Source organism: Anolis sagrei, chromosome 6, assembly GCF_037176765.1.
Source record: "Anolis sagrei isolate rAnoSag1 chromosome 6, rAnoSag1.mat, whole genome shotgun sequence".
In the NCBI taxonomy this organism is placed as follows: Eukaryota; Metazoa; Chordata; class Lepidosauria; order Squamata; family Dactyloidae; genus Anolis; species Anolis sagrei.
In genome coordinates, this window is record NC_090026.1 from 107,841,579 (window position 1) to 107,855,518 (window position 13,940).

At 40.5% G+C, this 13,940-nt stretch overlaps 2 protein-coding genes across 6 annotated transcripts in view; one reads left to right on the forward strand and one right to left on the reverse strand.

Annotated features, from left to right (window-relative positions):
* Positions 1-10,704, forward strand: part of MLLT10 (MLLT10 histone lysine methyltransferase DOT1L cofactor) — a 124,793-nt gene extending 114,089 nt beyond the window's left edge. For 4 of the 5 annotated variants that reach the window (XM_060782379.2, XM_060782378.2, XM_060782380.2 and 1 more), the window contains 5 exons: positions 22-110; positions 225-577; positions 3,311-3,410; positions 5,931-6,143; positions 8,941-9,087. In XM_060782379.2, the coding sequence (XP_060638362.2) occupies positions 22-110; positions 225-577; positions 3,311-3,410; positions 5,931-6,143; positions 8,941-9,000 (815 nt within the window). In that variant the 3' untranslated portion in view covers positions 9,001-9,087. Of the gene's footprint in view, positions 1-21; positions 111-224; positions 578-3,310; positions 3,411-5,930; positions 6,144-8,940; positions 9,088-9,211 lie in introns of those variants that run through there. The other variant, XM_060782377.2, reaches the window with a different exon arrangement.
* Positions 10,705-11,220: 516 nt separating this feature from the next.
* The window catches only part of DNAJC1 (DnaJ heat shock protein family (Hsp40) member C1), a 99,049-nt gene continuing 96,329 nt past the window's right edge, over positions 11,221-13,940 (reverse strand). Inside the window, exons 11-12 of the mRNA XM_060782382.2 lie at positions 12,798-13,297; positions 11,221-11,411 (exon numbers count right to left, since the gene is read on the reverse strand). Of these exons, the coding sequence (XP_060638365.2) occupies positions 11,343-11,411; positions 12,798-13,297 (569 nt within the window). The 3' untranslated portion in view covers positions 11,221-11,342. The remainder of the gene's footprint in view (positions 11,412-12,797; positions 13,298-13,940) is intronic.

Here is a 13,940-nt window from a genome sequence, read left to right on the forward strand (position 1 = left end):
CCCCCCAATTCATTGTTTTAGCTGCTAGCACTGATTCTTTGAACAGCAGCAAAAGCCCTCATTTGGGAAGTAGCTTTCTACCTGACAACTCTCTTCCTGTATTAAATCAGGTACTGTTTGTTTTCCTTTTTAAAAAAAATGCACCGTAGGTTAATACTGTATTGTGATTATTATCTTTGTGTTGTGTGAAGCTTGATACAGCGGAGCTTTTGTGTTTCCATTAGGAGATAAACTCCAGTGGACAAAGCACCAGTAGTTCCTCTGCTCTCTCCACTCCACCGCCTGCTGGGCAAAGTCCAGCGCAGCAAGGCCCAGGAGTTGCAGGAGTTCAACAGGTCAATGGAGTGGCGGTGGGGGCACTTGCCGGAGGAATGCAGGCTGTAACGTCCGCCATTCCTGCAGTGGGTGGAATAATTGGAGCTCTGCCAACGAACCAGCTGGCAATCAATGGAATTGTTGGGGCTTTAAATGGCGTAATTCAGACTCCTGCCACGATATCACAGAACCCTTCCTCGCTCGCTCACACAACTGTGCCACCAAACGCAGCACATTCTCTGCCAACTACATTGAGCAATAGGTAAACTTTTCCTCTTGTTTGTATTGTTTGGCTGTGTTTTCCGCGCGTTTTTAAAAAGCTATAATTATCAGAAATTGCTGCCTTTATCTTGAAGAGGTTGAGGGGCGAATCATATTATGTGTGCCAATGTTTAAAAATAGCCTCGTACTTGCTTTATTTGAACTTTGTTGTAAATGGTGGGGGAAAGCAAGCAATCATTGCCTGGTGCATCTGTTTGAATGAGACACAGAACTAGTTCAAATGGTGATATGTATGCATGTTTGTGCATATCAAATATTCATATTGCAATCTAAATGTTTTAGAATGAATCTTCCTGCGCCTATATTTTCTGCACTGCATGAGATGATGGGTCAGTTTGATCTTAGGGCTATGCAACTATTTCAGCAGCATCTTGAATAATGAGGCAAATTGGGCTGATTTGGATTAATTTGTTTGAGCTCTGGATTGGAATGGATTGGTCCAGCATAGTTAGTTTCAGAGTGGAATGCGATAATCTGATATAATCAACTGAATCAATTTGGTGATCCATAAATTAAAAATTAGTAGGAAGTAACTATTATTTATTTATTTATTTATTATTTGCACTTATTAACCGCCACTCTCAGCCCTAGGGCGACTCGTGGCGGTGTACAAAACATAGAAAAACAACAATTTACAATGAGTCAAGACCACAACACAACATCTTACTAATACAAACAACTAATTAAGCTAAAAATCCGCTTTGTCTTATTTTGGGGTCATAATCAATCTCATAGTCGTAGTCCATTCCGGTAGTCATTCCAATACCATAGCACTTAGTTGAAGGCCTTCTCGAAGAGCCATGTTTTCAGGCCCTTACGGAAGGCCATGAGGGAGGGCGCCTGTCTAATTTCAGCAGGGAGGGAGTTCCATAGCCGGGGGGCCACCACCGAGAAGGCCCGCTCTCTCGTCCCCGTCAGACGTGCCTGTGAGGCAGGCGGGACCGAGAGAAGGGCCTCCCCAGAACTACTCAGTGTTTGCTGGTAGAATAAAGGACGGACAATATATATTACCTTCTCTTCAAGGACATTGTAGTTTCATTAGCACTTTTATTTCAATTCAGTTTAGTTTTGTTCTAACAAAGGTAAATTCATATCAAATAAGCATTGCCACTGCTTCTTGAGTTTCAGAGTATTCTGGTGAATCCTGCTCCCCCAAAATATTCTCTATTTAATCTAATTATGGACATCCAATACTTTGATAGAAATACCAGGGGTTTTTTTTTAGAATGATGTAGCATTTCAATCCATAAAGTGTGGGTTATGCCCACAAACTTGGGTAGTCCAGATACAAAAATGCAGGATGCGGGAAGTAATGAATTCTCCCCAAAGGTATGTTTGGAAGATAGTGAGGGAGCAACTGTTGAGATTACATAATATGAAGTATTAAATATCAGAATGTGTTTATATATATACATACATACATATATATACATATATACATATACATATACACACACACACACACACACACACACACACACACACATATATATATATATATATATATAAAAAGCAAGCATTGGATATTTTCCCACCATTTTACTGTTGTTATTATTTTGTATTATGTTGTATGACTTTAATGCAGATATGGGTAAACCCAGGCCCGGGGGCCAGATGCAGCTCCTTGGGCTCTTTTCTCAGGCTATCTTCTCACTCACCATCTTTTCCTTCCTTCCTTCCTTCCTTCCTTCCTTCCTTCCTTCCTTCCTTCTTTCCTTCCTCCTTCCCTCACTCCCTTCTTTCCTTCCCTCTCTCTTTCTCCTTCCTTCCTTCCTTCCTTCCTTTTCCCTTTCCTCCCTCCCTTCTCTCCCTCCACCCCTTCCACCTTTCCTTCCATCCTTCTCTTCCTTTTCTTTTTCCTTCCTCCTTTCCTCCTGGGGGGATGTTTACCTGGGAGACGAGAAGGTAGAGATTTAAAAGGGTGTCCCATTGAGGAGGAGGAGGGAGGAGGAAAACTGACTTTCCTCCTCCCTCCAGGGCACAAGGGAGCAATGGGTTCATATGGCAGGGAAAGAGATTCAACTGAAAAGATTGAGAAGAGCTGTTGGGGAATGGCATAGATTGCCTCAGAGTGTGGTGGAGTCTCCTTCTCTGGAGGCGTTTCCTCAGAGATCGTCTATCCGAAGTGCTTTGATTGTGTCTTCCTGCAAGTTAGCGGGTTGGACTGGATGACCCTTGGGGGTATCTTCCAGTTATAGGATTCTATTATCAGGAGTAGGCAATACGGAGTATAATGGATACACTTTTTCTCTCCTGTCCACTGTCTGAGCCTGACCAAGACCAACCCTTTCAGGATCCAAAAGAGAAGAGGAAGGGCAGGGAAGGGACTTAGGGAGAACTCCCTCCCAGCCCACCTACTTCGCTCTGGCCTGCCATGCGGCCCCCAAGTTTAAAAGTTTGCCCATGCCTGCTTTAATGTATTTGCATTTGTTTGGGCATTGAATGTTTGCCTTTTTTGTGTGTGTAAACTGCTGCAAGTTCCCTTGGGGAGATGAACTGGTCTATAAATAAAGTTGTTGTTTTTGTTGTTGCTATTATTATTATTTCCTTCAGCACCTCTTACATTTTCAGACTTTGTCTACAAAATTTGGGCTGGATTAAGATACCATATTAAGTTCTTAATTTTTGCTAAGCGGGTGGCATACAAATGATACACAAGTCAGATCATCCAGAAACTCAATGTATCTGGTTAAAGTTTCTCATTACTTTACAGTGCCTCTGGACTGGGGTTCCTTCCTGACCAACAGAGACAACTTTTGCTGCATCAACACCAGCAGTTTCAGCAGTTGCTAAATACTCAACAATTCACGTCGGTAAGCATTGCCTTTTATCATTTCCTCTATTTCCAGTATTCAGAGGTCAGTATTGATGCCTATGTAGCAAAACAGCATCACTGACAGACAAGGTCATCAGCATGTGAAAAAAACCCAGGGGTTTGCAGGTATATTTAGGGAGGAAAAAATAAAGATCACCCCTGCCCCAAAGAAAACATTCTTCCCCTTCCCATAAGTGGCCATGGGGTCCCATCGCAACTACGTTTCACCTCTGCTCACGGGTGGGAGTGGGATGAAGCATCCTCCTTCAACACCCCACTCACCAAACACAATAGAAATGTATTTCTTTCTGCAGCTGACTGGGTTTTAAGGTGGGTTTCAGGAGCATTTGTAATCACAAACATGCCATTATCATAAATATGAATACTAAACAAAGTTTTGAACCTAGCTAATAACATCTTAACTGCCTGCTAGGATGCCAGCCATAGTTTCTTATTTGTGTGTCACTCAGAGAGCCTTTCTGTGTTCCATGCAGCCCCTCAAACAGAGCAAGATCCTGACAAGTGCCTCAAAGAGAGGCAAAAGGATTTCCATTGTCATCTTCACTGAATAGGAATCATGGGATTTCAGGATGTGCCCATCTATTTCTTACTTGTTTTCCATATTCTACTTGTGGAAAGACTAATACTTGAGTAGGAAAATTGGTTCACATGCTTTCAGATCACCCCACTCTCCTTCTCCCTGCCATAGCAAGTTATGGCATAGATGCAGCCCTGCTTCCCTTACAGTCATTGCCACATCAGTCAAGGAAATGGCAGGTCAATATTATTATTATTATTATTATTATTATTATTAATAATAATAATAATAATAATAATACCCTGCCACCATCTCCCCAAAGGGGACTTGGGGCGGCTAATATGAGGCCAAGCCCAACAACTACAACAGATCAAAATAAAATACATGCAGCAAATAATAAACATCAAATAAAATGTAAACAAAACAAGTTAATACAAACTCAAACACAGGAAATGAAATAAACAATAAAAATGTGCACAGTGGGCATAAAGTGCCATGTTCTCTTTGGCTGTTTTTATTCTATCTATATTCTCAGAGTTATATTTTTGGTCTTAAGTCTGGATTCATGGTCTAATGAACATCACAGCTAACCAGAAAATATGATCCCATGTTTCCCATATCCAAAAAAGAGGATTGGCCTGGTAGGCAGGGTGCAGAACACTAAAAACTGTCGCGTGGCAGGAAGGATCTTATTTTTCTATCCCACCGCTGCCACCATAATATATGTAAAACACCCCTCTTAATACGTAGTGATGCCACCACTATATTTGAAGTGCACACCCAGGAAATCCAGACAGCAATCTTCAGGCAGGGGGGACCTTAATTTTATTATCCCACCACTAAACATGTATGAACAAATGTATAACAGGGTTGTGAGGAGGTTGGATGAGTAGCGTGGTGTGGCTGAATACTTTTATCTTATATCTATTTTATGTGTTTGAGAGAGACTTGAGATTATTATGAGAGAAGCTTGGCTGAGAATTGTGTAGTTTGACTTTTAAAACACCTGATTGTGCCTCTTTAATATGTGTAGCGCAATGCCACACAATTGTATTTAGCTCTTCAGGATATTCAGACTCCTCTTTAGTGGAGAATCTTCTCTTTAATAATTCGACACAAGTCCTAGTACTTGAACTAAACAGAAAAATATTTATTTAAAGATTACTCAGGTTCACACAAGCTGGACAATTACACAGTATCTTCTTGTTGCTACAGTTAACTCTGTTTTTCTGAAAACATGAAACTGTTACTATTAAACTTTAACAATGGCTTCTCTTCTGCCACCTCAATGTTTTTTCCTTTCTTTAAAACTTTGTTTCTTCCCTCAGTCTCTTGACTGGGTCACTTTAATCTTATGGGTTCTTCACTTTACTTATAATTCAACTGAATATTTTAATCTTAAAATGCCAAGGCTGAAACCCCTGATTCCTGCCCTCACATAGCTAGGACCACCCTTTAACCCTCTAGCGAAAGACTTAAACCATTTTGGTTTGGCTCCACCCTGAACCAACCTTCCACTTTGGTTCTCTGACCAAAGACTGGCTTCTTTTTTTTTCTGTGCTCTCCCCTCCAGAGGCAGTTAGCTCCACCCCTTTTGCTTCTGCCTGGAGGCCTACGTCGCTATGGCAATGCAGCCAAACAATACTTTTTGGCTGCATTTCAAACCAACCTGCCTGCACTATATATCACTCAGTAAAACCCATTTTCTTAAAAACTCCAATAAATTAAGTAATTCGTTACACAGGGATACTCTGTTTAGAAGCCTCATCATCATTCTCGCTCTCTGAATTGCATTGATTTTCTTTCTCTGATCTAGAAAAATGCAATCCTAGATGAATGATAATATTTATTTATTTGATCAGTCATATGACCATTTCAAAACCTAGATGAATGAGAAGTCCTTTTAACATCAGTTTTTGTGAATTCATGAGCATTTCCCGCATTAAACAATGCTATCTTCTCCTTCACTATGTATTAAAGGAACAGCACCAGGCTCTTCTGTATCAACTAGTGCAGCAGCAGCAGCAGCAGCAACAACATCATCATCATTCACCTGAAGTACAGCAGTTGCAGATTTCGGGAGCAACACAGATTCCCATCAGTAACTTACTGGCAGGCTCTCAGGCATCGCCGCTTCATACAGCCACAACTAACCCATTCCTTACTATTCATGCAGATAATGCAACGCAGAAAGTAAGTGTTAAGTATACACATGTAATGTTGTGCAGTGATGTAAATGCAAGGGGCATTGGTTGAAGTGTTAAGGAGGATAAAAGGTAAAGGTTTTCCCCTGACAATAAGTCTAGTTGTGTCAAACTCTGGGGGTTGGTGCTCATTTCCATTTCTAAGTCAAAGAGCCGCTATTGTCCGTAGACGCCTCCAAGGTCACGTGGCCGGCATGACTGCAATGGAGCACTGTTACCTTCCTGCTGGAGTGGTACCTATTGATCTTCTCACATTTGCATGGTTTTGAACTGCTAGGTTGGCAGAAGCTGGGGCTAATAGCAGGAGCTCACTCCACACCCTGGATTTGAACTGCCGACCTATAGGTCAGCAAGTTCAGCAGCTCAGAGGTTTTACCCTCCGTGCCCTTACCCTGAAATCTAGGGAGAGCCAAGGACATGTCTAGGATTTAAATGGAGAGACAGAATTATATTTAATTACAGCTGTTCATGAGTGGAATGTGCAGGTGCAGCTCCTCCCTGGAATGGGAATGAGCTCCGTTTCTTCTGCTTGTTTAGCAAGGTGCGGTGGCTGACACCTCATTGTGATGAAATTAAGTGTCAGGTGATCCTATCCGCTTTTCTTAAAATCATAGAATATTTGAGTTGAAAGAGACGGCGAGGGCCATCAAGCCCAAGCCCGTTGTGCATCTTTTTGGATGTTAGGCTGTTCCAGAAGCTCATTCTCCATCTTTTCAGTTTCAGGTGAATGCCCCAGGGCTGGATGTAACTTAATGCCAATATGTTCAGCCATATTGACGACGGCGAGGGCCATCAAGCCCAAGCCCGTTGTGCATCTTTTTGGATGTTAGGCTGTTCCAGAAGCTCATTCTCCATCTTTTCAGTTTCAGGTGAATGCCCCAGGGCTGGATGTAACTTAATGCCAATATGTTCAGCCATATTGACAACTAACCAAAGTTTCTTTTTTTGCAATTATGAGAAACAGTAAGCATCAGGTACCTAGCCTAAAGCTTCACCTTTTTTTACTTGAGTGGCTCACAGTGGCATGGAGGTGACTGGACCCTTGAAGTATAGTATAGTATAGTATAGTATAGTATAGTATAGTATAGTATAGTATAGAAGCCAGTGTGTTATAGACTCCTTTGAGCACCAACTTTGTGACGGATTGCATGTCTGCTACCCAGCCTAGCTAAGAATGAAGAATATCATCACCAGGAGGCTAGTCAACAGATGACAATGTATTGTCGAAGGATTTCATGGCCATAATCACTGGGTTGTTGTAGGTTTTTTCGGGCTATATGGCCATGTTCTAGAGGCATTTCTCCTGATGTTTCGCCTGCATCTATGGCAAGCATCCTCAGAGGTAGTGAGGTCTGTTGGAACTAGGAAAAAGGGTTTATATATCTGTGGAATGACTAGGGTGAGACAAAGGACTCTTGTCCTCTGGAGCTAGGTGTGGAGCATGGTATACGGTAGACTCCTGCAGAAGCGAGAGGATCCCTCTTGTCCTTTGTCTCACCCTGGTCATTCCACAGATATATACGTTCAGCAAAGGACAAGAGGGATCCTCTCGCTTCTGCAGAAGTCTACCATATACCATGCAGCTGTGGACAAGTCTACATAGGGACCACCAAACGCAGCATTGCCCAAACACAAATCAAGGAACATGAAAGGCACTGCAGACTACTTCAACCAGATAAGTCAGCCATAGCAGAGCACCTGATGAACCAACCTGGACACAGCATATTATTCGAGAACACAGAAATGCTGGATCACTCCAACAACCACCATGTCAGACTACACAGAGAAGCCATTGAAATACACAAGCATGTGGACACTTTCAACAGAAAGGAGAAAACCATGAAAAAGGTGGTCAGTTTAAACATTCACACCTAGCTCCAGCGGACAAGAGTCCTTTGTCTCACCCTGGTCATTCCACAGATATATAAACCCTTTTTCCTAGTTCCAACAGACCTCACTACCTCTGAGGATGCTTGCCATAGATGCAGGCGAAATGTCAGGAGAAATGCCTCTAGAACATGGCCATATAGCCCAAAAAAACCTACAACAACCCAACAGATGACAGTTTGGCACAAATATCTATGAACACCATGCATGATGTTGTGGATAAATCTGTCAGGTGGGGAGCTCCCCACAACAATGAAACCATGGGTCTTCAGGTAGTCCAGGCAATTATGATAGAATGCCAAGTCCTTTTCAGGGAAAAGACAGCAAGGTGTCCTTTGGTTGTATCGTAAAGAACTTTCGTGTCAACTCTTACGAATGGGAAAGTAAGTTGTGTGTTGTGCTGGTATTTATGTGAGTTGGTATATTAAGTTCTTCAAGAAAACAGGCCTACCTTCAGAAACTGCTCTAGAGCATAAGAGAAAATAGTTGTGGATCTATGCCAAGTGTTCACTTCAGTCACTTAGTAAGCTTCTCACATGGAGATCAATGAATCATTTACTACTATTCACTAGGAGCTGTATGTTGGCTTAAATCATCACTTCACAGACCAGTCAGTATTTTTATAATACCCAAAGCTCACTGGAGAAAGTCTGAAAACTTAAAATTGATTGGAAAACCCTGCTACTGTTAATCAGAAAAAGACAACCTTAGTTCAGTTAATTTTTAAAAACTCCCAATTACCAGATCCTAATTGATCTCAGATGTGCAGTTTTTCTATCTTAGTAGTAGGAGAAATGAACACAGAGCTGTTTCTTCTTTGTGAATGCACACAATTGGGCTTTACCACACCTGCACAATGCCTCTTCTGGAATAACTGATTTTTTTTTTTTGTTGGTGAGGAGGCGGAAGCAGGAAGCGGCACGAAGCTCAGCAAGATGGGAAATAGCTTATCTGGCTGAGGGCAAAATGGTGGGGGATGACAGAGCAGTTTGGGGTTTGGATGTTACATCCTCCTTTCTCTCTCTGCCTCAGAGGTAAGACAGAGGATCTAATTTAAGGCACACCCCATGTGTGAAGCTCCTTAAATGGGAAACAAGTGTGCCCTAGATTTGATGAAATACAGTATAATACTACCATTTGTTAACCACTGTTTTTTTTTTAATTCTCCAGAGACTAAATGATAAAACTGGACCAGTTGCACCAGAGAAGAATTGACCTGTGGGGGGAAGGGAAATGCAGAATGGAGTCTCCTGCAGCGATAGCACTTCATCAGGCTGCAAAGGAGAGTCTCTTTTCGGCAGGTCTGGCCAGATGCCAACGAGGGGTGAATTGCACACTGGACAAGTGAATCTACCTTGAAACATTGATATAATGCTTTGCCCTTGTTGCTTTTTTGTTGCACTGAAACTGAACTGTTTTCTTCAGATTTCATGGAATTCTTTGTTTGGAGATAAGAATTGTCAGTTCTGACCGTCTGTTTGAATTCTGCTGCTGAACTAGTAGCCTCTTAACGTTTTGCGTCGCTAATAAATGGCCTGATCTAGTTTCATTATTTGTTTGGAAAAAGCAAACCAAATGGCAAGCGGACATTACTGTTGCTTGTGAAACACCTGTGTTTCAGAAATACTATTTTTTTCCCAGAAGAGGAAATGGTTTAAAACTTTCTACTTAAGTATTTTCTTATATCTAATGAATATTTTGCTAGAGCAGGAATTCTTAAAGGAGTGACAAAATGGTGGTTAATCTTGAATTTAAAGAAAGATTCCTGGAAAAAACAGATCAGTCCTAAGGTTCTGAATCTTACCAGATGAGTAAGCAACTCACGTTCTGGTAGCATTTGACCTGACCCAAGTGCCTGTTGCTTACCTCTGCTGGGTTGGAATGGCTTTATAGAGCTGGTCCTGCACTAAACACGTCTTTGTAAAAGCCACAAGTGAGTTCAACTTTGCACCAGCAGCCTTTCCCATTGATCTGCCTTTATTAGAAGTGTTTTGTCACTGTAGATTGCTCAGGCAAATCATTACCTGGGTTGCTTTCCACTAATAAATTACCAAAAAAAGAAGTGGGGGAGGAGTTTTCTCATTTCTATTAAAATGTTAACGGGTGAAAAAGAAGTATTTGGATATATTTTCAAATACTGAGTAGGTGATTTCATGGTGTGACTATGCATTGTAGCCGAAGAGAGTTGGAAGCTGGGAGTTAATAGCCACTAATTGAATTTGTGTGAATTATTAGTGGAAAAGCTCAAGTATACTTAGACCTTCACTGTGTACTTAATTGGAAGAACCTATTGTTTCTGCAATATTGTTTGGTTAAACATTGCACAGTTCTTACCTCATTTCTGTAAATAAAGTTTTGTGACTGTTTTGTATTGTGAAGAATTCATAAAATGTGGATATTTTGATTTGTAATATTTCTAATTGGTAGATCTAATTGAAAATTAAAAAATAATTTATTTTTATATGTCCATGGGAATTTTTAAGAAGTCACAAATCACTTTTGTAGATAATTTACTAAATAAATCAGGGTGGTTTAATTTACTTAAACCATTCGTTTAATATTCTGTAACGATTTGTATAAAATGTTGGTTTTGCCTAGATGTAAAATTGCAAGTTTATATAAAGATATGTACAAAGCTTTGGTTAATAAATTTTAATATTGTCTATGGCTGTGAACCTAACATGGAACAGATTTCTTCCAACTTTCCATTATGTTAGTCTCATAGCTTGTCATTACTTAGTGCCATATTCATATGTATGAAACAAAGCTTATTTACAACTTCTATTTGGTATTTTTCTGCAAGCTGGTTCTGTATTGGTCAAATCCATAGTGTCAAAGAGGGCGTGGAGATGCAGTAGCCATGCCTATGTGTCCGTCCCATCCCAAATGAAAATGAAGAGTATCTATTTGCTACATAGACACCAAGTTATGGCTGGAGATGTAGTTAAAGCATTAGAGAAAATAAGTCTGAACTGTCATTCTTGGAATCAGAAGAGAGTAATACAAATTGGGGAAGGTGGAGTGAGGAAGTGCTTGTTACAAAGAGGGCTGAACACAGAGTTGAATGGAAAACGGAGTGGAGAAGGTGTGCCCCAAAAGTTGAATCAAGAATCAAAAGAGAGATTGGAAATGGGGCACAAGTACAAGACAGTGAAGTAAATACTGGCCACAACATAATATAAAGGAAGGCATTTTTTTTATTTACTAAGGCACATGACATACTGAAATACTGAGGTACAAAAATACAAGTTATGGCATATATTTAAAATATCCCATTCTGATAGTAAAACTCTTCAGCGATTCAGCTTTTTGCCATTTTTTTCTTCTGTACAAGTTCAACCAGCAACTTGTATCTGGACATACAGTCTTCCTGTAGAGAGACATAGAGTGATGGGGAAAGATGAGAAATGTGCATAGATTGATAGACATTTTTGGTTTTGATAAAAACATACAAACCAAAAGGGCAGACTTTTTTTACAAGAGGTCATAGCAACTGGCATGGGAGTTCTTTCCTAAAGGGTTAGTTCACATTACTGGTTTTTACTATATAGTTATACATATACAAGCTGATGGAGTAAAGTACACCAAGTTAGCAAAATATAATAATTATTATGTGTGTGTGGGGGTGGGGATGGGGGTTGAACGTTTGAAAAGGAACAAAAGAGCTCCTTTTTCTATCTAAAACAGTGGTTCCCAACCTGTGGTCTATGGACTGCCCAGTGGTCCCCAAGAACTAAAATATGGTCCATGGCCTCACCGTTACTACACTGTTGCAATGAGAGCTACTGGTCTTGCAAAATACTTGAATACTGGATGGCATATGTTCTGTATCAGAAACTAGAGCTGATGTGGTCTATCCAATGCAGTTTTCTGAAACCGAACCCCAAATAACCAAACTGAATCTAAAGTTGACCAAAAACTGATTTGTAACCCTTTTGGTACTAATGTTGGAGAGTGGTCCCTAGTCAAAAAAGGTTGGGAACCACTGATCTAAAAACCAGGGTGGGCATAAGCATTTCCCTCCAGGTTTGCCGATTGCAATCCAATCCAACTAATGTGTAACCAATGAAGAAGAATGCTATGAACAATAGATCCACATCTGGAAGGCCTCACTTTGCCCATTGTAACTCAAAAATACACAACGATTTTGTAATTTTTCTAATCCAGGACATCCCTGATTGAAAGAACAAAACAAAGTGATCTTTGATCCAATACACAGCCTTCACATCCGTAATAATGCTCCCCAGAACAAATCAAAGCCTTAGAAAGCCTTTGTTTTGAGAGGAGAAAGCTTGAATGCAAAGAAAGGTTAGTCATACTCTGTGCCTAATTTTTGGTGCCATTTGTTAAAAGACCGAAGTGGACTCCTCCTCCTCAGGCTGAACTTTTAGCACAGCTACTGAAATGCTTCATCTTCAGATCTTCTTGCAACATTGGCCCATTTCTGACTCAGTGATGGGTAAAGCCCACAACTGCCTGTGCTTCTTGGCTTTATACCTTATTGCCACCTGTATACTGTGAGCATAGTAAAATGTGTAAGGACTACATGTTATTCAGTCATAAACACAAGCAATAAGTCCTGCTTAAAATTCAAATCTACTTTCCAGTTACTTTGGGCCCTTGCATTAAACATGAAAGAGCAAGGAGCAGTATTATAGATAGTTACTTGCTAAAGTTCTACAGCAACATAATAATTAACTTTGTGATTTTTATCTCCTTCCTTGTAGTTTAACTCTACAGAACACTATGCCATTACCTTACTTTTCCCTGGAACGTATTTTGCAATCTTATCCCAACGCTCTGCCGTTCCCTTTGGATACTGCTGTAAGGCTACTTCCAGAAGCTTCTGCTGACTCTGAGTCCACAAGTCTTCTGAACTGCGAGGTGTTTCTCTTTTCTTAGCCTCATCATCACTGTACTCTTCTTGCTCTACGTTATCAAAATCCTTCTGGCGTCTCCCTCGACACTTGTCTTCTGTTGTCTCTTTTGCAACAGGGACTATGGTTTCTGGGGCCTTTGGAACTGTTTTCCGCTTGCGGGGTTTGGTTTCAGTCAACGCTGTTTCTTCTTGCTGGTTAAGTGTCGCTGCATCTATTGGTTGTGAGTCCCAACTATGCTTTGCTGCTGTATCGTCTTCATGATCCTCTTCCTCCTCTTTATCCCGCTGTGTGATTATATGATCTGGTAAGCTAACATTGGCCTTGTTGGATCTTGGGTTTTGTGCCAACATTTTCAGATCTGAGAGCCGAACAGTACCTAACAAGAAAGAGCATTTTCAGTTTTGTTTATAATATGTTAAATATAAAAGAAGGTTGGAGAGTAGGAAGCAAGTTGACAATTTATAGTAGTAGGCAGCCTAGACCGATGCACCAGATACTTCTGATGTGAAGTATTTGAATCAACCCTTTTGAAGAACAGATTCAAAATCCAAAGTTTATGGGATCTTATATATTAAATCAGAGTTATTTAAAATAGACTCACTGATGTTAATCATGGGTGAATTAAGACATGCTGATTTTTTCACATGAGTAAATCTGAATCTAACCCAGTAGAGGTTTGTGTTTTTCCTCTAGTTTCTATAGAATTCTCACTCGGTTTCAGCAATCCCAAAATTGCTACTTTTACATAAATTAAAAGATCTTTTGATATAGTTTACCTCTTTTGTTCATATGTTGTATAGTCTCCATTGGAAAGGGAAAACTACAATCCTCCCAAATGAAACAGAAGGCAGATGCACTGCAATGGTGCTTTATCAACTGCACCCTGTAGTTATTTTAATTTGCCTTTTAGTATTCTGGAACAGATGTCAGGTTGTGTTTTCCTTGCACTGCTGGATAACTCAAGGCAGGGTCTCCTATTATCCACATAATGAGTGTGTGCATTAAGAGAAAGCCCCTTC